This window comes from Diadema antillarum, unplaced genomic scaffold (assembly GCF_040938485.1).
Source record: "Diadema antillarum isolate AM-2024a unplaced genomic scaffold, OU_Dant_1.0 seq00000235_RagTag, whole genome shotgun sequence".
NCBI lineage: Eukaryota > Metazoa > Echinodermata > Echinoidea > Diadematoida > Diadematidae > Diadema > Diadema antillarum.
Genome location: NW_027271284.1, coordinates 620,234 through 647,907, shown reverse-complemented (window position 1 = coordinate 647,907; position 27,674 = coordinate 620,234). Strand labels below are relative to the sequence as shown.

Genomic DNA, 27,674 nt, shown 5'->3' with positions numbered 1-27,674 from the left:
CAACTTCGCCCACTCATACATATACATGCCAAGTTTCATTAGGATACATGTACCTCAAACGGTTTTTTAGTTTATGCTGTCCACAAATTTGATTACGGACGGAAGGACGGACGGATGGACGGACGGACAACCCGAAAACATATTGCCTCCGGCACCACTTCGTGGCGGAGGCATAAAAATGTTTCCCAGAAATGTGACATGTTTTTGGATAAACGTCACTCTTAAATGTATATTTCTTTCACCCCCACAACCTGAACAATCATGCTGAAATCTCCTCCAGTGAGATTCTTCTGGCTTGGTAACAAAGTAGGTGGCGCTGCATCGTTGTCTTTCACTTGCAACTCTGAACGCAAAAAGAGACGGATGGCTCAGAATGGGATGGGCTGTCACTGGACACAAGGTCAAAGGTCACAGAGGTCAGAGGTCGGGTGAGGAGATGGTGAGTAGTCCCGTTGGCCGCAGGCAATCAATCCCACCGTGCATGACACAGACCTTCATGAAGCCCAGGCGGATGAGTTCTGTCGCAAACTGAATAAGGACAAGGATGAACATTATTTTATTGTATGTAAACCTTGAGCTTGTAAAGAAAACGACTGTGCTGTCCATGCAAGCGGTTGTCACTGTAGAAGCATACATCCCTTTATCACTACCATGTGCTTCGAACGATGCTTCAGGAAAAAAAACTAGAGCAAAAGTTTAATCCTCATTTCAGTGAAGCCAATGGGGTTACAAATTTGGGAACGAAGTGGTCCACTTTTTGATTTCTGAAAACTGCTAAATCCTCCCCAAAATCTGGCTTTACATACTAATCTGCTAATATTTGGTATGCTTCTATGTCAATCACATATTGTACACTGCAGTGTGTTACTGGATATTGCACTATGATGATATGGATATGAAAAAAAAAAAAAGTTTAACAGAAGAAGTAAGATTAACCCTATTCTAACTGGGGGGGGGGGGGGGTTGACCCCCCCTCGACATTTCGCGCCACGATTCCGCAACACGCAGAGATTTTGCTGCGTCGTTTCATGACTTTTTTCATTGAAGTCTCCTGCATATCATGAGACCAAATTTGCGACATCCGGGTACACCGTTCTGAAGTTACGTAATGTTTTGCATATGCATGTCAACCTGAAAACGGCTCAAATTCTTGATATTGTGTGCAAATCCGATGCAAATTGTGTTTTTTGGTTAAATTGATATAAATTAGATTATTTCAACTTTTAACCATTGAAATCAATCAATTCTAATGTAGATAAGCTTGAAAAAGTGCCTGCAACAAATTTTGGCAATAAAACAATAGAAAACAAAAGGTCGAAAAAGCAAGGAAATACATAAGAAATTAACAAAACAATAAAAAACAAAAGAAACTGATTTTGATTGTGCTATTTTCTTTCAAAGAAAATTGTTTGATATGTCTTGAGGAACTCTGACACAAAAATTTAGCAATCCTTTAGTCTTTTTAATGGAGTTATAGGTGAAAATATGATTTCACGCCTAAATTTGCATAATTAATTTACAAAAAATAGAAAATCAAAATTTTTCTATTGTATGACCACGTAATCTTGTAGTTGACATCCGGCTCTATGTTCAGGCAAAATTTTGCGGCGATCGCGTGATCGGCGGTCGAGATCTGAAGGGGGGGTCAAATTGACCCCCCCGTAGAAACTTGGTCTCAAATAGCCCAGTTAGAATAGGGTTAACGCAAGGAAGGAAAAGTGAAGTACAGTGTATCTTTGGAATGCCAGACTGCAGGAAATACCTTCAACCTGGAGTGCACGTTGTACTTTAGTCGAACTTGATCACGTTCTCTGACAAAGCTGATGAAATAAATGTCATTTCTAAGTACTGTACTTAATTTGCAATTGTGTACACAATACAACTCTTAAAGTTGTTTTTGACCTTTGACCATGGCGATTAAGAATGATCCTTGCATTGAAGTTGTGAAAAGCTACTTACATTGGGTGCATTCTTGCCCCTGTGTCCCACCACCGTTATGACCCTGTTGCGGTGGTTGTAGAGCTTGGTTACAGCAGGGCAGGGATTCAAATCCCCCTCGGGAGAGAATGCTGTGTTGAAAGGAATGTTGATGCTACCCGGGATCATACCTCTAGAAAAGCTGTGAGATTTTAATTTTGAGGTTAAGGAAATGCCTTCAATAAGCTATGATTGTGGAGTTCTCCCTCTGAAAATGTTCACTTGTGTCCATTCAACCATTGGGAAAGCTGTTGACCAAAATCATTCATGCACCTACAAGTATGCATGATACATACTTACATAAAATGTACAGTATATTGGAACATGCATTACCATTTATGTACATATTTGTACGTTCCTATTAAAATACATTCATCCATTCATTCCTTCATTAACATCATTCATTCATTCATTCATTCATTCATTCATTCATTCATTCATTCATTCATTCATTCATTCATTCATTCATTCATTCATTCATTCATTCATTCATTCATTCATTCATTCATTCATTCATTCATTCATTCATTCATTCTTTCTTTCTTTCTTTCATTTACTTATACATTAATTCATTCAGGTTCTTATGTTTTTGAGTTACTTTCAACTAGTAAAAGAGCAATCACCAAAGGAGAGAAAAAGAAAGGTGCCTTAACATTATCTTTAAGTAACTGTGACACTCTATAACCGTTGCTATCATGAATACAGCCCGAGCATTCAATACTTACAAAGGCAGAAAGGAATGTGCCGCACCTATGCAAAAGGATGAGCAGAAATCTAAGAAACAACTAATCCTGCTACTTGAATCAGATCGGGACTTCTAGTATCAATGAAATTACCGATACAACCAACACGGTTCGAGGAAAATTTTGTTACAACGAAGTAAAACTTAAGTTCCCAAATTTGTTATCTATATATCTTTCAATACAGTACTCTCCGTGTAATCGGGTATCGCTTAAACGGGTACTCTGTTTAATTGGGTAGTAATATCAAAATCAGTTCCAATGCACATTAAAATTACCTGATAATCTGGTTGCCTCTCCGCATAAATGGGTAAATAATTTTCTTCTAATCTAATTTCTACCCACATTTTATCGCAGATATAACACTTTAAGAAATCATGAATGTCAAATTTTCCACGGCTAATGGCATTCTCTGCTTAAGCAAAGAAGACGATCATTTGGGGAGTGATTAAAATTGAAAACACATGTACCAGTACCGACTTGCCACACGTAAACGAATATTACACATGTAGCTGGCACTCACAATTGCATATAGACAGACAGGAGTTGAACACACTTGCGCTCCGAATGTGCCGTACAAGCACATGTGTTAAGCATATAGAGTAGGTGTTTGGTGCCGCAGTGTACAATGCATGTACATACACATTGTGTGTGTCCAATGTGAATGAGACGTGTACTTCTGTTAATCGGGTACTCCGCTTAATCGGGTAAGAAACGCTCTGCCCGAGCCTACCCGATTATGCGGAGAGTACTGTACTTTACTTGTTTGGCTATAACAAAATTTTGATATCATAAAAGAAAACTACAGGTCCCCAGGACTTTGATATGACAGGAACTGCCTGTACTTTGCTATTTCTACAAAGTTTAATCTTGCCAGTAACCATGATGAAACATTGTGATCACAAACAAGTACTGATCTACTCTTTCCATTCACGTTGTGCTGCTGCTGCAATGAAATCAGATTAGAACTAGCAGCTTCCAGGTATGTGATTCTCAAACGGGGCAAGAGTGACTGGTTGCCATGGCAACTCGGCAGTCAAAGGATACTCCTCGCTGCTCCTGATGTCGACGATGAGCATGACGGCCTTGCTGTTCCTGTTCTTCTTGGTGGGGCTGTGGGAGTTCTTGGATCCGGCCAGGTCGCAGAGCTCCAGCAGGTCCTCGGCTGAGATGCGGGGGGCAACCTCGGACTTCAGCTCCGACAGGCTGAGGGCCTCCCGCGACTTGGAATTTTTATAGCGAAAGAGCATAGTGCAAATCAATGGTGAGAAAGAAATCATTCAGTAGGAGCTGTAAAGTTTTGAGGCAAAACTTGACCATTCATTGTCTGCACTAAACTTCTAATTGGACAGGAAATCAGCTGATACAAACATTTGTAGAACAGATGATTATTTGATGTTGCACAATAAATACCCAGTATTCCCTTTCAAAGAAACAAAAGGTTTCTACAACTTTTTCATAACTGCAAGAAAAATCTACCAGAAATATGTCTTATATTATTCATTTGAGGAAGACTGTCACAGGCAGAAAATCATATCGAACTACATCTTCAGTCTATTAGAGAGAGAAAAGCTGTATAGCACACACTTGTAAGGGTTTAGGAGAGCACATTCTTCAAACTACAGAAACATCTTTTTAACTATCAGTGGTCTTCTTTCAACTTTTGGAAATGATAACACAATCATACACATTATTTCTCAGCAAATTTGGACAAGATACCTTTTTTTTCCGCGCTACTGCTAATAAAGGCTTGAAAATCTTTTGAGACTGAATTCACTCATACGCAATCCTCCCCCAAACAATGAAAAAAAAAAAAGTTCTTCTACCATTACTGGTCAGAGTTGTCTATACTTTAAAAATTGCTCAGAGCATTATAAGTCAGACCAAACACCATCTCCCCAACTCGTATCAACTCCTCTCGAGACACTCATCTCTCACCAGCTCTGATCTGGGCATGTCATTGTAGTCTGTACTGTAGTAGGAAACAGGCTTGATCTGCGAAGTGGCCGTCATCTGGTCGGCCTTTCGCGGCGGTCGCGCATGCTGCCTGTAGGTGGCACTCTTTGGCGTGTTGCAGAAGATGCGGATGGAGTCCCGCACGCATCTCTCGATGTCAATCTCTGCACATTGTACACCAAATAACAGAGCAAATGATTATGCATTGCATAATGCCTATTTGTGGAAATAATCTTTCCCATGCAAAGAGCAATATGTCTTGTCAATATTAATGATGTATCAACATCAATTATATATATATATTTCCTCTTTTTTTTAAAATCTGACTATGATGAATAATAGATCTGGTGGGCAGATCATTAATGAGAATTTTTAACCACAAGATGGAAAATCAAAATTGGAATTCTATCAATGTTCATCAATTATGACATTCAATTCATGTCCACTGCATGAAAATTTTGAATTGAAGAATTACAACGATTGGAATGCATAAAGCATGAAATGAAAGTGCACGTAAAAAAAAAAAAATTGTTTTAATCATAATTGCTCACTAACAAATATGAATGCAGCATGATGTGATGTTGGCACATACATCTCTGATGCAAATTTTCAATGTTTTTTTTCATAAAGTGGGAAAGACTTGTAAAAAAAAAAAAACTCATACACTTGACAGTTAATCAACAATTGATTTTGACCAAATGGTGAGGAGTGGGGAGTTGACTCCACCTTACCCGGCATGTCAGAAAAAAGCAGGATGCACTCATTGAAGCCTGACGCCAGCAAGCCTGCCCTCAGCTGCTGTAAGATGGCAACTCCGATGCAGAGAGGAAAAGAGGATGTCCCCAGCAGGAGGGTGTCCCATAGATGGAATATCTTGTGAAGCGGGAATACATCTGGAAAAAGAGTGGTCGAAACAATACAGAATTGAAAAATAAGCGTGAATGGCAGAAACCACTTCCCTGGTTTTTCACAACTCCTTTGGCATGAAATGGAATGGGATCTTTTTTTTTTTAATCATACATGATGGCTTGTGACTCATCCACACAGGGAACCTCCATTTAACGTCCTATCTGAGGGACAGAGTGTTCTTGTCTCTTAAAAGAAGGGATGGCAGGAAACTATGTTTTTAAGTGAAACAGCTTGCTGCAGTATTACTATGAATGTACAATGTACAAATCAACATGGAGAAAATTATTATCATTATAGACATCACCAAAGTCATCATCATCATCATCATCACCATAATCATAACCACCACAATCAACACCACCATTATCATCATTACAATCATCATCACCATCATCAGTCATCACCTTCCCCATCACTTATCATCATAATCATCACCACCATCATCACAGTCACCACCATTATCACCAGTATCACCACCATCATCACCATCACAGTTATCACCATCACAGTTATCACCATTATCTTACAGCTATTTTCAATGACAGTCTTGCAAGAGTCTGCCAAATGTTTTTGAACAACACATTATTACTATGCTACCTTAAAGTAAGATTCAGAAGTCACACATCAAGAAACACTTTACCCAGATTTGAATATAACAACCTGAGAGATGTATAAATAAATAGACAGAAAGACAGACAGACATAGAGACAAACAGACAGACAGAAAAACTGGCAGACAAGGAAACATACAGAAGAAGAAGACCAGCTCACGTGAGAACATGGTGAGGAACCAGGGGATGGCAAAGAGCTCCGGGATGAAGCCAATGCTCTGCATGTGGTTACTGAGCTCGGGGTCATGGAAGGCGATCAGGTGCGAAAACACAGCAAGGTACTCTGAAAACAGGAGTGAAGACCGCAAAAAAAACCCCAACAACATAAATGCAACAACCTAGTGTTTGACATTCGACATGGAAAAGATAGAGTATTCAGTCCACTCAATTATTATGCTTTAATCAGTATTTTGATTCGGTTTGTTTCTTTTTTTAATTCTAGTTTTCAACCAGTCATCGCAAACATGTATTTCCTCATAGGTGTCTGTCCACCTTGGATCATACATAAGGACATTTATCTTTCTTTACAACATTGCATATATGTCATTTATATTTCCCTATACCATACTCACAGAGACCAACTTCTTGACATAAAAAAACAGATGGAATATCCAAAAAATCAGACTTTTGAGAGGAAAATCAGATTTTCATGAACCTTGACACCATCACTAGCCCATTGGCTCTGGGCAAGTGAAACGTCAGAAAAAAAAAAATGTTTCCCCAGTAAGGAGAGGCATCAGGCATGTAAAAATGTTGCTACTTCATCAACATTGATGAGGAATTGTAAAGCATCCGTGCATTTCCCGCCCATTTAGGCTTGTCATTCAACGCTTTGTAGGGGTTGCAGATACTAGCATATCTTTCTATATGATGACGCTGTTTTCTGCAGTTTTCTGTGGTTGATACTGGCTTCATTTTAAATTTTACTTGAAAGATGAAAGTCATATTTTCAGGAGGCAATATCGTATTATCGTATTTCACACTGTTTATCGTACTAAATACTATAAAATCGTATTGGTTGGCATCTCTGCATACTCCATATTAATTTTATGATATAATAATGGACATTCAGTCATTTAAGTATTTCTTAATTCTTAACTTTCCGGGGGAAAAAAATGATACGGCCGGCATCAATAGATTCCTCCCTGATGAGAGGAGAACTTAGCATCTACCAAACTTGCACTACAGAGAACTTCTCAGTGACGCACAGGAGAATGATGAACCAATGCCATGGCCAGGGAACTGAAGGGAATTGTGTGATGTCATTCTTTGCTGGCTCACCTTGAATCACGGCCGAGTTGTCTTTCATAAAGAATTTGTAGAGATACTTTGGGATGAAGGCGTTGAGGCAAGCATAGGCCAGAGCTGCATCAGTGAAAAGAAATGACAGCCAAAAAAGAAAGTCAGCCTTGACTTGAGACCTGTTCTACTACACTCACGTGAGTCACTTTTTCCATGCCCTGTATCCGTACTCCTCCGTTATGCAATTTACATCTGATTGAGTACATAATATATATACAACATAACTCCTTATCAAATACAATAATCACACACCTCGATTCGAGGTCATTTAGAGCATTTAGTACATACATGGAGGACAGTTTCTCCTGTCCAGAAGAGATTGTGAATTATCAGGTCAAACTCTTTATTACAAAGAAAATGTAACACAAGCTATTAATGCACAGCCTTGCAATCAAATGAAAAAAATATCTGGGAAATAGCCCACTAGTATTGTTGTGATACATTTTGCCACCTAAAATGATTGAGCCGAATTGACAGGAGAAGTAATGCACCCATTGTTAATATACCATTTGCTGTACTGAGATGTTGTATTGTGATATGATTTATGTCTAAAACAGAAACTCAGTATTGTTGGAAACCTTTGCGAAAATTGAACAGACAAGTCCTTCAAAGGCATACCTTCGTTGTTGAAGTTGAGGTACAGGAAAGGCGCACACAGGGAGTCCAATCCTGAATACGAAAATAAAGAAATCACACTGCTCACTGCTCATGTTTAACACTGAAAGAAAGCAACTAATCCATCCACCCACGCATCCATCCATCCATCCATCCATCCATCCATCCATCCACCCATCCATCCATCCATCCATCCATCCATCCATCCATCCATCCATCCATCCATCCATCCATCCATCCATCCATCCATCATCCATCCATCCATCCATCCATCCATCCATCCATCCATCCATCCATCCATCATCCATCCATCCATCCATCCATCCATCCATCCATCCATTTATCCATCCATCCATCCATCTATCCATCCATCCACCCATCTATTTATCCATCCATCATCCATCCATCCATCTATCCATCCATCCACCCATCTATTTATCCATCCATCATCCATCCATCCATCTATCCATCCATCCACCCATCTATTTTTCCATCCATCATCCATCCATCCATCCATCCATCCATCCATCCATCCATCCATCCATCCATCCATCCATCCATCCATCCATCTTTTCTTAAACCGATGTACTCGATGAGCATACCCTGCCAGTATGTGAGCTCAGGGTGGGACACCACCCATGCCTTGAGGATTCTCTTGAACTTGGTGTGGGCAACGTGTGAAGAGAGGAGCTCGCTGTACTGATGGCACCGAGGTATGTCCACCTCTATCTGTCTGTCAGTGGTGGTGGGCGTCTCCTTATCAATTGCATCGTAGTTTGCCTGGATGTCTCCCTAGTGAGTTGGAGAGAAGTCCAGACATCATTTATTTCTTGTTTTTGCTTCCTCCTTCTATATGAAACTGTGCTCATAATTCCATTACAAAACCACTTGCCTAACAAGTTCACCTGTATAGAATTTATGTATGCTTTCTTCTTTTGTTCTTCTTTCTTGAGCACCTAATCAATCATGCATTCTTATGTGAAGTTGCTATGTCATCCTCCTCGTCCACTGCGATTTGTCTTTATTTTGAAAACATTATTAATCCTCTCCCCAATCAATACAAATTCAGAAACTCTGTATCCAGTATAACCAATTCATAGACGTTCAAATGCAAAAGTCTAAAAATCATCTAGAGGTCTCCTTTTATTTTTCAAATCATGGTACTTATAAGTGAAATCATCTTTAAAATCCCCCCCCAAAAAAATCACAAAAATACACCCCAAACTCACCTCTACCCCAAGGAGAGCAGCCCAGGTCTCATCACGATAGAGAGGCGGGATGTCCGTCCTCGCTTCCTTCCATATCCTCCCGATGGTGTAAGGGTATCCCTTGAGAAGCCGGTCAAACAGGACCACCCGATGGAACTTTATCAAGATTGAGATTGGTCTCAAGTGATAACTTGGTGTTCACCAAAAAGAGTTTACTCACCATCAGCATTATGAATCATCTATTTGATACCCAGAGCAGATACTCATTGGTTTAATAACGAAATAAATACTTTGTTTTATTTTGATTTTTCCTTCAGTCTTCTCTTTCCATCTTTATCTCCTCCTCTTCCGAAACTTTTCAATCATATCAATCAAAAAATGTGTTCAAATTAGGTTATGCTGACAATAGAAGCCTAAAGGTAGTGTGACATATCGTATATTATGACATATCTGCTTTTTTTTTTTGGAGGGGGGGGGGGGAAGAAAAAAAACATGGTGGATCAAAGGTAAAACAAAATGTGAAATTTTGGTTCTTTGCAAAGCATCGCCTGTAGTTGTGAGGATAAGTGGGACTCTGGGAGTTCAGTCAGTGTTTTATAACATCATCTATCACACTCAAGTGACAGATCAAAGTGATACAAACAGACAAATTTGGGTCACCCGCTGCCTCTTGCACTTTTAAAGCTGAATTCTACTGCAGCTTTTCAAATTACGATGAACGATAGTGCTAATCACATAGTCTCACATTCACAATATGTGGTTTAGTGTCTAGACTTTGTGTCTTTTATCCTGATTAAGACAAGTAATGAATCAGAGAACATCTTGGACCTGGTATTTCATATTTTCTGATCTTGATTAATGAGGTGCAAACAGTGGTATTTGCAAACCTTTCCTATCTGTGGCATGAATCAATCAAAAAAGCTTAAAGGGCTCGTATAGTTTTGGTTGAGACCTAACTTCAGGTTTCTTACATTTTTTTGGTGAGATAATGAGAAACCTCAGGTGTGAGTTTTTTCAATTTGTCTGTTAAGATCACAACTGCTGATCTGTAAATTAACAAACATCTTAACAAATTTAATTTGTAGAGGGAGACAAATTGAAGAAACTCACACCTGAACCTTCACCCCTATGAATAATATCTTTCTTTCATTTAATGAGAAGCCCCTTATGAAATATGAAAGAGCATGCACTTCCAAGAGGGATTCAACATTTATTTGATGAAAATTGATTTAGAAATGGCTGAGATATCCAAAACAGAGTGATTCTAATAAAAGGTGGGACCCACCTTTTATTGGGATTGCTTTGTTTTACTTTGTTTTTGGATGTCTCAGCCATTCCAAAACGGATTTTCATTTAATAAACTTCGAATTCCTTTTAGTAATAGAATGGTATGCTCTGTACTATTTCATAAGTGGTTTCTTGCTATCTCACAAAAAAAGTTAAAATCCTAATCCTTGCCTCCACCAATACTGTACCATCTCTTTAATCTACTACTTTCAAAGTTGTGCATCATCCTGATCTTGATTGATGAGGTGCAAACAGTGGTATTTGCAAACCTTTCCTATTTGTAGCACGAATCAATCAAAATAGCTTTAAATACTCATTTTGTATGGGCATTGCTAACATATTTGTAACTGGGCACTTTGAGAAGGCTTGATGTCCTGGTGCTATTGCTAGTCATGTACAACAACAGCATATTTTTGTCTGTGTGGGGATGCAGGCATGTATCTGATGACCCTAGTAAAGAATGTTGAACAAGCCACGCCTACCTGATACTCTATGTCCCTCTCTCTGATGATGAGGGGTAAGTTGGCTGCCTCCGAGAGCTCCGAACTGCTGGACGACGTCGGCAAACCTTCATTCGGTCTGATGAGGGAAGAAGAGTTGAACAACAGTGACTGATATCAGAAATAATATATGCTGCTTTATAATATATTTATCATACCACACTGTACTATACAATGTACATTCACCTTGCATAAAACCTTACATACATACCACAGTTGTACTTAAAGGACAAGTTCACCTTCATAGACATGTGGGTTGAGTGAATGCAGCAATATTAGTAGAACACATCAGTGAGAGTTTGAGCAAAATCGGACCATCCGTTAAGAAGTTATGAATTTTTGAAGTTTCTGCTCAATCACGGCTGGATGAAAAGACTACTATAGCTTGTGATGTCACATGAGTACAACGATATGAAGAAAGAACAAGGAAAAGTAGAAATTACGCGGTGCGTAATATATGTCCCCGCCGGAAGTAGCATTTTGTAGCAAAATGTGCAATATAGGTAAAAAATCAAAGTCAAAGGTCAAAGAAGTCAAAGGTCAAAATTCTGTGTAAAAGTTTTGAAGCCCTCACCTAGTGCCATCACATAAAGCAAACGGAATCGAAATCAGGTTAGAAATGGCGAAGGAGTAGCATTTTATAGCCAATGTACAATACAGGTCAAAAATCAAGGTCAAAGGTCAAAGAAGGCAAAGGTCAAAATTCTGTGTAAAGTTTTGAAGCCCTCACCTAGTGCCATCACATAAAGCAAACGGAATCGAAATCGGGTTAGAAATGGCGAAGGAGTAGCATTTTGTAGCCAATGTACAATACAGGTCAAAAATCAAGGTCAAAGGTCAAAGAAGGCAAAGGTCAAAATTCTGTGTAGAAGTTTTGAAGCCCTCACCTAGTGCCATCATATAAAGCAAACGGAATCGAAATCGGGTTAGAAATGGCGAAGGAGTAGCATTTTGTAGCAAAATGTACAATATAGGTCAAAAATCAAGGTCAAAGGTCAAAGAAGGCAAAGGTCAAAATTCTGTGTAGAAGTTTTGAAGCCCTCACCTAGTGCCATCACATAAAGCAAACGGAATCGAAATCGGGTTAGATATGGCGAAGGAGTAGCCTTTTGTAGCAAAATGTACAATATAGGTCAAAAATCAAGGTCAAAGGTCAAAGAAGGCAAAGGTCAAAATTCTGTGTAGAAGTTTTGAAGCCCTCACCTAGTGCCATCACATAAAGCAAACGGAATCGAAATCGGGTTAGAAATGGCGAAGGAGTAGCATTTTGTAGCAAAATGTACAATATAGGTCAAAGGTCAAGGTCAAAGGTCACGACTGAAATTCTGTGTAGAAGTTTCAAAGCTCCCATGTAGTGCTATCATATAAAGCAAACAGAATCAAAATTGGCTCATAAATGACAGAGAAGTAGCAAATTGAAGAATTTGATCACACACGGACGCACACACGGACACACGGACGGACGCACGGACGGACGCACGGACGGACGCACGGACGGACGCACGGACGGACGGACACACACACGTACGGAGCCCGTTTCATAGTCCCCTGCTCGAACTCGTTCGGCGGGGACAATAAAGAAAATTCAACATATTTCCATTTTTCTCGCATAACAAAAGAACACTCGACTTCTCTCTATCAGAAGGCAGGGGGAATAATATTACCCTTTACATGCGTCAGTAGCAAGTCGAAGAAATGTGCACTTTATTCAAAAAGTAAAGTTTTGTGAAATTCTCTTTTTATTTTCCTTATATAGTTGTACGCATGTGACATCATACAATGTAGTAGTCTTCTCTTCCAGCAGTGACTGCGCAGATAGTTAAAATATTCGTAACTTTTGAACGGATTGTCCAATTTTCCTCAAACTTTCACTGATGTGTTCTACTAACATTGCTGCATTCTCTCAATCCTTATATGAAGGTGGACTTGTCCTTTAACATATCACACCACACCAAAACATATGAATTAATGATCAATATCACATGGACATGAATGTACGATCATTGTCACAGATACTTGTATGCATCTACACCATGGACATTTATGTGACAATCATACAGTGTAGCAAAGCAATATTGCATATCTGTGCATCCATTACTTCACACTGATGGATTCCAAACAGTGTCCACATTGTAGGTCTCAGTGGCATCCAGAGTCAGTGTATGATGCATTACTTCCATAGGCTTTGAGTTGTCTTCTGTGTTTGGTAGTACTCTTCATGAAAGTATATCAGGTACATACAGACAAATTACGTCAAATAGATCTGACAAGCAGCGTTTCCTTACCCCTCGTTTAAGAGCAGCACTGTACATTAAATACCGGCAGTTGCATTTATTGCTCAAAGACCAAACATGAGGGCATGGGTGGGATTTGAACCCATGAGTCTCAAGGTTTCAAAAAACAAAAAGTTGGGCATCTTAATACGCACATATACCGCAGCAGCTTGGGAATACATGTATATATGTGAAGAGATTGATCGCAAACAGGTTAAGCGCCATTTTTAAACAATTTAAAGTAAAGCCCACCATCAGATAGAGCAAAATATACCCTTTCCAGAGATACTTCACTTGTTACATACCAAGGAGTATTATTGAAGGTATGAATAACTCATCTTTCCTTATCATTTTCTTTGTTCTTTAACAGCCTTAATCGCAAATATTTCAAATTAACAAGAACGGAATTAACTCATGTTGCGATCAAATTTTTTATGTGTTTCATGTATTCAAAGCTAATTCTACCATCTACAAAATTGTACCATCTACTATCTACCATCTGAACTCACTCCTCGTCCAGCAGCGGATAGAAAGCCTCCTCCTCGATGTTCTCCAGCCGCTTCCTTAGCTGCTCCAGGGATAGGATCACCACGGTGTCATCGTTCAGCGAGCTGGTGTCCCTCTCTTTCCCGTGCATATCCCCACCATCGGTCACGATACTGCCGCGGAAAGAAGAAAAGAATGCACACCAGTCTATGACCCCATTGCAGTTTGCAAGTGATATAATAAAAGTGTAATCTTCACATCCACGTGTACAAATGCCTCATACATTTCAAGCTAGTGATTAATATGGAGGAATATTTACAAGTACTTCTTAATAATTTGTTAACCTTTTCACTCCAAGATTCTGAAATTCTTATAAAGTTTATGTGGGACCCACTGGGCTAGAATTGAAGGCAATGACACGAGGGATGTGGTATTGCAGTCATATCTAAACATTTCTGGGCCAGTGACTTTGGACAGTGTGGTTTAAAGTACAAAAAGCCAAGTCTCTTGCAGCATATAGTAACTAATGCACATGCCCACTGGCTAAAGTTGGACAGACGGGCAGAACAGCCCTCTGATAAAACACAACTGGACATACAATCTGTTGGTTCAGAATAAGCATAGATATATCTGGAAGTGTAAATATATATTTATATATGTACAAGAGGCAATGAATTGTATATTCTGCTAATATTTCATCAATCTCTCATGGGAATGTATTCAATGACTAAATCTTATCCAGGAATGTGTGTTATACTGTCGACAGAAAAGAAAAAACCCAACAACCTTTATTGCTCTGAGTGGCACTTTGAAACGGGGGTAATCTTAAATTCTTCACAGCTGGGAGATACTATACTCTAAAACTCTAATCTCACACACACAAAGAAGATGGAGTAAAAAAAAAGGTGCCCGAGCTTTCAATCATAGCAGAATCTTTGTCAGAGGCAAAATGACAAACATAAACTAAAGGGTAAGCACACACACAGTCTATGTACTATCAACAAACAAAACATGCACTATCAGGGAGGGGCTAGGACACAGAACAAAGGAAACAAAAGGGGTAGGATGGGTGTCAAAAACTATTGGAAAAGCAGTTTCTAGATTGTATGTGTTTTTCCTACACACTGAAAAGGTCAAATATGAATACCAGCAACAGATCATGCACAGCTACCCATTAAAGTGAGTATCATATGCAGACAGGCACACACAGATGCCCACAATGAGTAAAAGTCTAAGCATTCAGTAGACAGGGTAATAATCCCGGATCCTCCTCCTTTCTTTGTATTAAAGGTTTTCTGGTCAAAGGAGGGCAGGAGGATTATTTTCCTGTCTGCAAACTTTCAGTCTTGAACAGAGGAAGTTAGGTTCATGTAAGGGAGAGAAAAACTCTAGTCTACTTGTGTACAGGATAAGATATGGACTGATGGTTGTTTCTTGTATGAAAGTGTATTATAACCCCCCCTCCCCCTCCCCCCCCTCCCCCCCTCCCCCTCCCCCCTCCCCCTCCCCCCTCCCCCCTCCCCCCTCCCCCCCTCCCCCCCCCAAAAAAAAGAACACATGGATGCATAAAGTGTAACCACACTTTGTATGTGGTATTATCAGCCCAACTGTACTTGGTACGCGGAGTCCCCATCACAGACATCATTGCTAAAACCAACGACATTTCTCTCAAACACACTGCTTTTGCTCCCAGCTCACATGCTGGTTCTTTATTTTCATCCTGACAAACCCACACTTGTACCACTCCATCTGTATAACACCATGTATACCACTACTAGTTTCTTTATCTCAATATATTTTATCAATGTATTATTTTTTTTTTTTTTGCATCAATGTGTGATGATGTATGTAAAGGGGTGCCAACATTTCGAGACTGAAGAATATACTGATGCAGAGAGAGAGAGAGAAAAAAAAAAAACACCTCACACCTTCATGTAATGTGCCTATGTATGTTTTGCTGCAGTTGGAATATACTAAAATATCATAAGAATATGCTAGTTGGTGACTGTGTGTGTGCCATGGGGGCACAGATGCATCAAGTTATCCTAATGGTCACTCACTTGGCCAGAGCACAGATGGGCGGCTGGCTGCGGAGGAGGCCTTTTTTCCTCAGTTCCCCTTCCAGGTCCCCTCCGCCCAGGGTCCAGAGGTAGTAGACCTCCTTCATGGGCCTTTGGGCCAGGTGGTCCTCATCATCTAGGGGGAAAGGTGGAAGGTGGAGTTCTTGAAAGATCTTGCTTGTGAGAGGTTTATCATAATAAATATAACAATGATATGGCAGACTTCTCAATCTTTCTAACTGAAAAATAGGGATGATTGGCTAAAAAGTAGGAAAGAAAGTACAGTTCTAATAGGAGTGTATAGTAAAATTAGCAAGAAAAATAAGAAACTACCACTGAAACAAAAGCTGGAAATAGTAAAAAATCTATTTCCTCCAAATTTAGATTGGTTTGGAGGTCTGATATGGTCTTCTTTATCCAAGATTGCCTCTTCAGTGTTGCCACTGCTCTACCCAAGGGCCCTGCCATTATCATTACCCTAACATCGACTGGTGCCCATTTATTCACCTGGGTCGAGAGGGACATGGTGGGTAAAGACATCTTGTCCAAGGACGTAAGCAGTGGGCTGGATTCAAACTCGGGTCCTCCAAATTGAAAGTCTGAAGTCTCATCCACTGTAACCCAACCAACAGTGCAGCATGCGCTTTGAATACTGTATGCTTTGATGCCAACCATATTTTGAAATTATCAAAAGATATTTGGAGGTCTGTTTATGGCTTTATTCCCCCATTTGGTTGAGTTCTTCTCCTATACACATGGATGACTAAAATTTTGGAAGTCTGAAGGCTCATCCAGCATTTCAGGGATCTTTCGTAGGGTCTTGGCATGCAAGATTTTAACCTGTTCTGGGGGCGGGGTCCCAGTCAAATGTGAAAAGGCTCGCTTTGGGTGAAATGATCATCCTCTTTACTTGCACGGTGAACATTACTAATGCTAATCATGCTGTCAATTGGAATATGAATGAATGTAAACTGACAAAAAAGTTTCTACAAGGTGACTGATAAAACACAGGAGGTACAAACAGCTAAGAGAATGAAAATCTACGACAGAATTGTTTTCAGTCCTCACAGCCAAATTCGAGGATCATTGATCCAAAATTTGATGCACGCTTTTCCTGGTACCATCTATACGATTGAATTTTCATATTTCAAAAAAAAAAAAAATAACATGGACTGCAAACATGCCTTAATTGATAGTTTTTCTTGATTACAGATTTAAGGTGTAAGTACCTCTCAAAGAAACTGGACAATGTGTAAGCTGGCTTCATTTCCCCAAGACTGGTGAACAAAGTCAAGTTGTATGAACAGTGCACCAAAGTGCATAAGGACATAATGATTTGACATTAATCCATTTGTTTTTGTTTTATTTTTGGTCTTTTATTCTTTACTTTGACCCGTTTATTCTTGATGTTCACTCTCAATTTAGAAGTTAACAGTGTTTAAAAGTTAACACAGGCTTGTTCACAAAATATCGCAAAGTAACATGTAGTAGGAATCTGAATAACAGAAAGGTTTTATGTCAAAACCCTAGGAGTCTAACAACAATACCTGCTATGTGTTCGTCATCCTCGGAGAGTTCCAGGTCTTTGCAGCGCAAGCCCTGGTACCTGAACATGGTGAGACTGCTTGGAGCCAGGAGTGGCGAGGGCTCCCTTGCCTTCAGCATTTCTGTCCTAAGCAGCTCATCGACACTTGGTCTGCGTGGGGGTGTCATATCATGGGCATATACCGGTAGGTGGCAATGTTAATGAGACAGACTTACCATAAGTTGTACATTAATATAGGCATCATCCTTTGTTTTTTGTTTTGTTTTTCAAAAAGCAAAGTTTGCAATTTTCCCACTGCAGAGATGATTTATACATTGCATATGCGTTACAGAGGCAATATTTGGGATTTTTGTCAATTTGCAAATATCAGTTGACTAGCAAAATTTGCAAAAATAAAACTACTGCCAACTATATGCCATATAAAGTACAAGTGTTCTACTTGTCAAGAGAAGGGGACAAGAAATTTGAATACCTAACTTGATAACTAGTTCTAAATTCTAACGCTACTAATAATTCAAGGTGTACACTGTAAACTGACCTGTTATAAAGTATATAAGAGATTTTTCTCTCTTTAATACTGGTTGCATAGATGAACAATGTTCAGCACTACTTAAATCAACATCACTCATTCCCATTTATTTTCTCCGTAAAATTGATGGGAACAAGTTCTATGCAAGGCAAAGTCAAATTCAAATTTGAGAGGAACAGCATCTTTGTGCCCTTAGCCTAGGTCCTCATCAGACTACTCAAATGAAAATTAAGTACGCTGAATCTGAAAAATTTGGGAAAACTTGCCTTTGCTGAGGAGAAGCTGATAGACACTGTCTCAGGAATAACTGCAGGACAGCTGGATATTTCTGGGGAGAAAACATAAAACACACAAATAAACATCAAATTTCAATCTATGTAACATTCTAGCACAAATGATGGAAGGTAGCTGACTTCACAATGTTCTTAAAATGAAAAACAATTTGTGTCACATGGCCATACAAAGAAGAAAAAGTAATATGAAGGTAAATCTCATCACATGTCTGGTGACTGCATAATAGTCATGAATCAATGTTGTTATAGATAAAATGTTATCAGTATCTGGTTTTCGAGGAAAGTCTCTTACCTGAAGCTGCTGCCGTCCACCATGTTCGTCCACTATGGTGTCAAGCGGGTGGACCTGTGACCCGTGCTTGCCCAGCAGCATCACCTTGGCCAGGATCTGGGACAGGGTGGCCCGTGGCCAGAGCTGCTGACCGAGGCACAGTTCCAGGATGACCATGCCGAGGGACCAGACGTCCACCTTGGGGCCGGACGGGAGGTGAGTCTGGGGCGGGAGGTCCGAGGTGGGGGAATCCCCGTTGGCCAGGGAGGAAGGACCTCCCCGCAGGACTTCGGGAGCCATGTATCTCGGATGACTGAGGAATGGCATACACAACGCAAGCTTGATTATTACTGGCTGTGTTGGTATGTAAACACTGAGATATCCCTAAACATTAGTTGACCCATACAATGCAGTTGACTGCCTAAAACATAATAATCCATAGCACCGTTTCATGAAAGTTGTCAGCCTCTGACAATTTCAGTAAAATTCTTGGTTTTGATAAGCTGAGGAGCTCTGATCACTGACTGTTACTATGGTAATTGTCAGAGACTGACAACTTGTCAGAGACTGACAACTTGTCAGGGCTGACAACTTGTCATGGCTGACAACATTCATGAAATGGTGCCCATGTCTCATAATATATCTTTTTCTTCTCTTCTATCAACCCTCTTGCCCGCAGCATGCAAGACATGTTTACAAGGAAGGAGACAAAGACACTGCTATCATGATTCACATGGCTGCATTTCTTTCAGATTAATTCGATCACAAGTTCAACAAGACAATCAAAGGGAAATGCAAACATGAATGAATCGTAAAACATATAGTCAATGTTTCCCTTGAAATATAACTGCATTAACCATAAAACTGGTTTTTGATAGCATGCTTGTCTGGTATGACGAATGCAGAGTGTTAAAAGCACCTCCACAAAGGAGTGAGCTTTGCAGTACTGAATTACATATCACTTTTGTAGGTATCATTCAGACATCTTTTACAAGCTGCAGCATGCCTTGCAAAATCTACTCAGCACAGCGGGGATAATACATGTACAGTTGAACCTCTCGTATCCGGACAAGTCGGGACCGGGGCTCATCCGGATAAGGGATTTGGCCGGATACGGGAGACTCAATGCTTTATACATGTACATACACATACACATGTACTGATGTAGCCCATTGTAGTACCACATGTAGTAATGTGTATACTGCAACCTTTTCATTGTTACATTTGAGGATGTTTGGGGATGTTAAAATGTCTGAAGGTAAGCAATTTGGAAGAAAATTTGATGTAATGTATGTTAATCATGTTGGAAGTAATATGTAATTCATGTGTGTTTGTGTAGGAGTTCTCAAGGAGTTGGGAATCCCCCTTTCCTCAGGTAATTATTTAAAAAAATCACGGCGAGATTGCGTCCGTATAATAGAGAGATCCGGATAAAGGGAGGCCGAATAAGAGAGGTTCAACTGATACGTATGTTGCTGCTTACCATCTTTGCAACATCGCTCTTGTTGCTATAGCTACAAAGCAACCCCATGTCACACCTCTTGCACAGGAATCACAAAACGAAACATGAAATATGAACAGGCGGGGATGTTGCTGTTTACAATCAGCCATTTTCCTTTAATGACACCCGCAATCCTTTGCAAAGATCACTACAGTGCACTCCCGTTATAACGAAATGCTCGGGACCGGCAGTTTTCTTTCGTTATAACGAAATTTCGTTATAACCGAACAAATACAATATATAACGAAAACAAGGAAACCACGTATATATATCATATTCTCTTTGCTGAATACTCATCATATACTGGAAAGCTATGTGAAATGTGATGGGATAACTGTATTACAATGATAAACGCAAGTTCCCCTCAGAAACTGTGCGTGACACAAGGAGCGAACACACAGTGGTGTGAAGCGCTCACCCATGCAGAAATGCTATAAATGCTTGTTCCGCTACGTATGTTCGAAAGCAATTCGCATTTCGTTATAACGGAGCACATTTCTTTTGTTTTTCTTTCTCTGTGGTGCTCGGAAAAGACTTCGCTATAACCGTGTTCATTATAAGCGAATTTTGTACCATAGACTTTAATGGTGATAATTTTGGGACCACAAGATTTACTTCGTTATAACGAAATTTCGTTATAACCGTGTTCGTTGTAACGGGAGTGCACTGTACAAACTTTCCACTCAGCAGCGAGTGCTCCAACACTGCTCTGTATCATTTACAGTGTACATTCTATCCTCACCCTATTGGAAATGTGACATCCGTGCCTCCGTTGGTGATGTGATAATGCCCATACTTTGCAAGCCTCACATGACCCTAGGGTACGTGGGAAGAAGAGATGTTCATAAGAAGATCATAAGAGAATTAATGTCATGGCATGTTGTAGTCTAAAATCATGTGACATGTTTAGTGACAAGATATTACCTTGTATATAAATTGTTACATACATCTTGTCCATGCATTTACAGTCTCTCACAGACAATTCCTCCAAGAGAAAAGCTATATGTTACAACCATGTCTACAGTGGCCACCTGTCTACAACGACCACTTTTTTCGTCCTCCTTGGGTGGCCACTACAGACAGGTTTGACTGTACTTTCACAAGCAATTGGTCCTCACAAACACATGGGATAACAAATGCTTACCCTGCTAAGTATCACACCATCATGTTAGGTTTAACAGTTTATTAACTTTTAATAAAACAGAACTTAGGTCTAATCCTAGTTTCTATAATTAAATCTATCTGGGTCTTTTCACTTTCATGAGGATAAGGATGACATTTGTCGTTTACATTGTATGTTCAAAAGTTCATGGCAAGTTATCTTTTAATTTTGAAGATAACTCCTCATGAGTCTACTGTTATCAACCTGCAGGTGAAAAATAAGATGCATATGGAACGTTAAAACAAATACCCATTGATAGGCATTTTACAGTTAAGTGGTTGATATTTGATGTACCTCTGAATCTAGGAGGATGCTAGTTGGGCAAATTCCTCGATGAACCAGTCCATTCTTGTGCATGTAGCTCAGTCCTTCAAGGGTCTCATGAATCACTTGCAAAATCTTTTCAGGACTTAAAAGAAACAGAAACAAGATATTTCACTACAAAACAGCAAAATCAAACAAACAATAAACAACATAAAAACCCACATAAAATCTTCACAATGTTTTTTTTTTTTTTTTTTTTTTGGTGGGGGTGCAGTTGTTCTGACAGGACCGGCACAATGTTACACCCCCTTAACTACTGACTGTATAATTGTTTTCCAAGGTAGACTTAAATGTGTATCATCTTTACCAACACTGCTGTCTATCAAAACATACATACAAAACATGCCCCTGACAGTTACTTGAAGTCTAAGTGTTAGTTTCAACTGCCTTACAGGGACATCTTGAAAAACAAACAAACGAACAAACAAACAACTCTCCACTCCATTATTTCATTCATATCAAAACAAATTCTCAGGTAATAATATTATATACAGAGGTCTGATACTCACTCCTGTAAGTTGCCATTCTTCCCTTCCAATTCCACATTATTGCCATAGTGCTCTGCAACTATTATCAGCCGCTCTGTACATTACAAAGATACAAAAGAAATGCATCACAGCAACAACGCAGACACTTCACAAATCATGGACATGAGAAAATGAAAATGAAGAGACTGAAGCAGGACAGAATTTTGCTTGTTAAACAAACGGCATTACAAGGAAGACGAGATTTTTTATCATGCAATTTCCTTTACCCTATTATCGTCCAATTTCTATCATAAATTTCACTTTCATTTTGTCTACAAACTTTTGATTTCATCATGCTTTGCTTCTCGTTCCTACATAAACTCTAGAAATTATGCACAAAACAGGCCTAAAATGTCATGTCTGTAACGCCGATGTTATATAATGCATCATGCACACTACACCACTGACCACAACCCTGGGTGATGCTCACCGTGCTTGCCCCTGACAACATCCAGATATTGGCAGAGCCTAGGATGGTGGCGGACTTTCAGGGCCTGGAACCGTCCCAGAATCTTGATGGAGCTAGGGGTCAGAGGTAGGCCATCTGCGCCGCACTGGTCGTTGGCATACCTTGAGGCGAAGAACGTGGACACACCAATCTCGGCTTTCCCAATGGCCTGCATGGTACAGGATCACTCCTGCATCTACACACCTTCCTGGTTTGCTTTGTTGATGACCCCTGTGGACAAGGTGATTGGAAACAGATGCGCTGTTCGACTACAGGTGCTACATAGATATACTATCAACATGTTTTAAAGACAACAATCATGCTACCCGAACGATTGACTGCTCAATCATCACATGACATTTGTTTTAAAAAAAAGTGCCAATGCATGCTTTCAGCATGTGTGTACCATCGATCATGTAAATACTGTCAAGAAATTTAAGATACTGAGCAGTCTATATCTTGTCGTCAGGGATATGTTTCACGGAGACTACATCTTGCTTCACAGAATCCCCTCCTTCAGCTACAAAACTAGTTTTAATAAAAGTTTTTAAAAAATGTAAAAAAAAAAAATCCTCCACACAGACAGATTTTCTCTATTTCAGATAGCACCAGAGTCATCATGCAATAATGTCATGATGGCAAAATCATGAAATAGGCCCCATCGCAGTGCGCGTGCACCCGTGCATTAGCAAACAAGATTAGGTTAGGGTTAGGGTTTAGGCAGGTTTAGGGTTAGGTAGGGTTGTATTTATAGTTAAATTGGCCGTTAAATTAGTCAAGGGACATTAGCAGGGAGTCCTTCCAAGAATAAAAAGTTGAAGACCAAAGAAATAAATGGGAGAAAGGGAGGACGAAAGATGCTATGTTGTGGAAATCGGCCCCACCGCAGTATCAATCTCGCGTAAACGCCGTTTGGTGGGGCCACATTCACGAGTAAATCTGGAGTAGGCCTATTTATACTGTGGAAGAAAGCCCCACCGCCTTGCTTATCTACCGGTGAACGCCACACGGTGGGGCGGAATTCACGAGTATAAATAGGCGAGCTGCCGTAGTATTACTATTAGTACGGACACACAGTAGTGCAGGTGGGGCCTATTTCACGAGTATGCCGTCATCATCAGCCATATAATTTAGTACACATTACTTCCATAAACTCCTCATAAAACTTGTAGTTTTCCATTGTTTTTGCGTAGAATCTAGATCTATTTTCTAGCTGGGTCTGACTCCTCCGTCCTCACCTCGGGCACTCATAATGATAGCTCTACAACGTGCAGAACATTTAACACAACACTGCAGTCAAGATAGTGTTATGAAAAGAAAAAAAAATATCTCTCTCCCTCAATCATTTAAAACTGGCAGTCAGACTCAGGGCATATAAAAATGTGAAAAATGACAATTCACTTTTTTTTTGGTAAAATGTTTTCACAAACATTCGTACGTAAGATTTAATCATCTTTAAGGTATACAACATAGCAACACTGAATAACGTTAGATTTTAAGTGATTATTGGCTCATTTGGTTGCAATGTCATAATGAGCTCACATAGTTTTGAATACATGGGACTGATACGGGGCGTAAACGTCGATTATATTGACGATGCCAACAAACAAACCAGGCAGCAAATTCTCGTTTGTTGAAAGAGACGAAAATCTTGCAGCATATCATACCTCTAACAATACGTACAAAAAGGCAGTGGCAACCTCGTGCCATAGAACTATAATCTCTTTTACGAATTACAAGGTCTGCTGGACTAGTCTTACCGCAACCGCCTCACAGAAGGCTTAGACTGTTCTGTTGTTCACTACAAGTGACAGAAACATGGCACAAGATGGCGCTTCTTTACCGCTGCTAGCTTGCTGCATGCATGCAGCTCAGCACTCAGTGATGACTAAAATACCAATATTTTTCTCCGCTCTCCCTCCTATATCCTTCCCTCCACCTCAATCTGTCTATTTTCTCTGTTTCTCTGTAATTTCCCACCATTTCATGGTGACTATTCTTTATGATGTTAATGATAATAGCAATGACAGTATTGGTCGTCAGCATCATTCATCATCATCGTCATCATCATCATCATCATGATCATCATGATCATGATCATCATCAACATCAACGTCATCTTCTTTTATTACAATCTGATGAATCATAAATTATCATGATTACAAAATTATATTATTATTGATAGGACTTTATATTAAACAGATTTCTTATGTATCAAACTCGCTAAAATTACAGGTACCTCGAATCAAGCATAATTGGGGGGATCGGGCTTTTTCATATATGGGCCCAAAACTATGGAATGGCCTACCAAAATCTCTTAGAGAAGCATCTTCCATTGATAGTTTCAAAAAGAATCTCAAGACGTATATTTTTAATTTGAATTGACAATATTGTATGCCTGTATGTAATGTATGTGTACGTATATATTGTTTGTTGGTTTATTGTCTTATTATTTTCTGTGATACTGTTGTAACGTGACACAATATGTACTCTGTTCTATAGCGCCTTGAGTATCTTTTTTAGGTAGAAATGTGCGCTCTACAAGAGTCTCACTATTACTATTATTATTAAATGTAAGATATATTTTCAATATGCCTGCAGAAACTGTCTATTTCTGCTCTAAAATGGACACATAATGCATAACAAAATTTAATGTGTGAAATTACGCTATGCAGGCGCGCCGGAAGCAGTTTTGGATTGGGGGGGCAAACATTGGAGGGGGCTCAATATTAGACCATGCATATGTTACACAATATACACATACACACACACACACACACACACGCACACACATCTATTATATATATATATATATATATATATATATATATATATATATATGTGTGTGTGTGTGTGTGTGTGTGTGTAAAGTCGCGTACGGTGGGTCGAAACATGGGGGGGGGGAACCATAAAGTAATTTTGACGGTCTGTATGCTTGTGCGTGTGTGCGTGAGCAATAATGGGACTACAATACATTACGGAATGTGATACATTCAACAACGCAGTCATTGAGGAACATTGTAAGTTTTCCTCACATGGATTATGGAATGACGGTGTGAAACGATCGACAAATTATACACTGTCAGCAACATAAGGTGAATGGCATAACAATAAAATGCGAGCGAGCGAAGCGAGCGAGCTTGAAAATTTTGATATTCTACAGTTCCAAAACTGGAGTTTTAATTGTAGCTATTTCGCTTTGAAATAAATGGGGGCGCATCGGACGCAACTGCTGGCAATTATTGACAGCAACATTAGGAGAATGGCATAACGATTCAATGCGAGCGAGCGAAGCGAGCAAGCTTGAAATTTTTGACATTCTACAGTCCCAAAACTGCCGTTTGTAGCTTTATCTTTCACTTTGGAAATTAATGGGGCTGCGCATCGGGCGCAACATTAGGAGAATGGCATAACGATTCAATGCGAGCGAGCAAAGCGAGCGAGCTTGAGAATTTTGACATTTTACAGTCCAAAAACTCCCGTTTGTAGCTTTATCTTTCGCTTTGGAAATTAAGGGGGGGGGGGCATCGGACGCAACTGCTGGCAATTACTGGCAGCAACATTAGGAGAGTGGCATAACGATTCAATGCGAGCGAGCAAAGCGAGCGAGCTTGAAAATTTTGACATTTTACAGTCCAAAAGCTGCCGTTTGTAGCCATATTTTTTCCCTTTTATTCATATATATACATATTTATTTTATTTTCTTTGTTTATTCATTTATTTTTATTATCATTATCATTATCATTTTTTTTTTTTTTGGGGGGGGGGCTTTTTGGGGGGGCAAAAATGCGTTTTGCCCCCCCACGTTTTGGATTGGGGGGGCGGCCGCCCCCCCTGCCCCCCCACTTCCGGCGCCTATGACGCTATGACAACACTATTTCAGTTGGTTAACGACGAAAATGCAAAATATTAGCCCAAATGAACGCCGACGGTATTGCAATCTAAGAACATACTGTAGGTCTATAACCGATTGTGATGCTACGTTATGTTTCACAGTAGGTTATCCATAATGACAAATCGGACCATGGTGGTACATGTATCCATCGAACTTCCGCGCGAGAGTCGGAATTGATGATTTATGCTCATTTTGTTACAAAGAGGAAGAGTTATAAACGCATATTTCACACATGTGAATACTAGTATAACATATCGGGCGCAATTCTTTTACAAAATATAGGCTGGGAAAGGACCACTTTGGAACTGATTTACCGTATAAAGGAAAAGCTCAATCAATTTAATTATTGGTAACTATATGGGGAAAGATGCAGTATCCTATTATCATTAGTAGTAGTAGTAGTAGTAGTAGAAGTAATAGTAGTATTATCATCATTATTATTTTACTATTGATATTATGTTATTATTGATATTATTATTATTATTATTATTATTATTATTATTATCATTATCATTATTGTTATTATTATTATTATTATTATTATTATTATTATTATTATTATTATCATTATTATCATTATTATTATCATTATTATTATTATGCTATTTCACAAAATCTAAGCCGGGGAAGGCGTTTTAGGGATAAAAGGGAATATACCGCCAACTGAACTGGTTTATTAAAAGCCGAATAGAACAAGATAGATCAGAAGAGAACCGTTGGCGCTTCATGTGAGAGTGGGAATATCGGTATTATTCATGTTAATAGATATTCCTCGTTTCGCGTTTTATTCATTTTTTTTTTTACTTATTACAGCGAATAATCTTCCCTCCCGTTTAGTGTGTCTTTGGGTAGTATGTGGGGGTGTTATTTTGAGATGAGTGATGTGTTGCTGCTGGGCATGTATGGATATGACTGTGTGCGGGGGATGAGAAATAAAGTTAGACTTGCCCAGATGTTTACGAAATATATTAATCATACTTCATTTTTTTTTTACTGTTTACAGTGTTCTATGTCATGAATTAAGTAAAAGGAGCAATGTGATAATTTTGTTAAATTTTGGGGTATGTTTGAGAATCCATCATAAAATGCCCTCCTGCCGGACGTATAAGTTCTTTCGTTTTCCCTTGCCTGCAAAAGTAAATCGGGGGAGTGTAGACGAAGCAGGAGGAATATATATGAAGAGTTTGTTCGCAAAAACTGATAAGTCCATTTTTGAAGATTTTGAAGTACGGTCTCTGTCATGAAGTACAAAATA

At 39.4% G+C, this 27,674-nt stretch overlaps 1 protein-coding gene across 1 annotated transcript; it reads right to left on the bottom strand.

Annotated features, from left to right (window-relative positions):
- Nucleotides 1-137: 137 nt before the first annotated feature.
- LOC139729366 (TBC domain-containing protein kinase-like protein) lies at nucleotides 138-22,699 on the bottom strand. Its single transcript, XM_071640293.1, has 20 exons — nucleotides 22,507-22,699; nucleotides 22,059-22,131; nucleotides 21,520-21,634; nucleotides 20,806-20,879; nucleotides 18,584-18,875; nucleotides 18,265-18,326; nucleotides 17,471-17,619; nucleotides 15,924-16,059; nucleotides 13,887-14,036; nucleotides 11,087-11,183; nucleotides 9,339-9,473; nucleotides 8,712-8,901; nucleotides 8,113-8,163; nucleotides 7,474-7,557; nucleotides 6,353-6,475; nucleotides 5,405-5,566; nucleotides 4,656-4,837; nucleotides 3,765-3,940; nucleotides 1,960-2,119; nucleotides 138-528 (listed from the first exon to the last, which is right to left on the bottom strand). Exons 1-20 carry the CDS (start codon nucleotides 22,697-22,699, stop codon nucleotides 418-420), a joined length of 2,715 nt encoding a protein of 904 aa, XP_071496394.1. The 3' UTR covers nucleotides 138-417.
- Nucleotides 22,700-27,674: the final 4,975 nt, after the last annotated feature.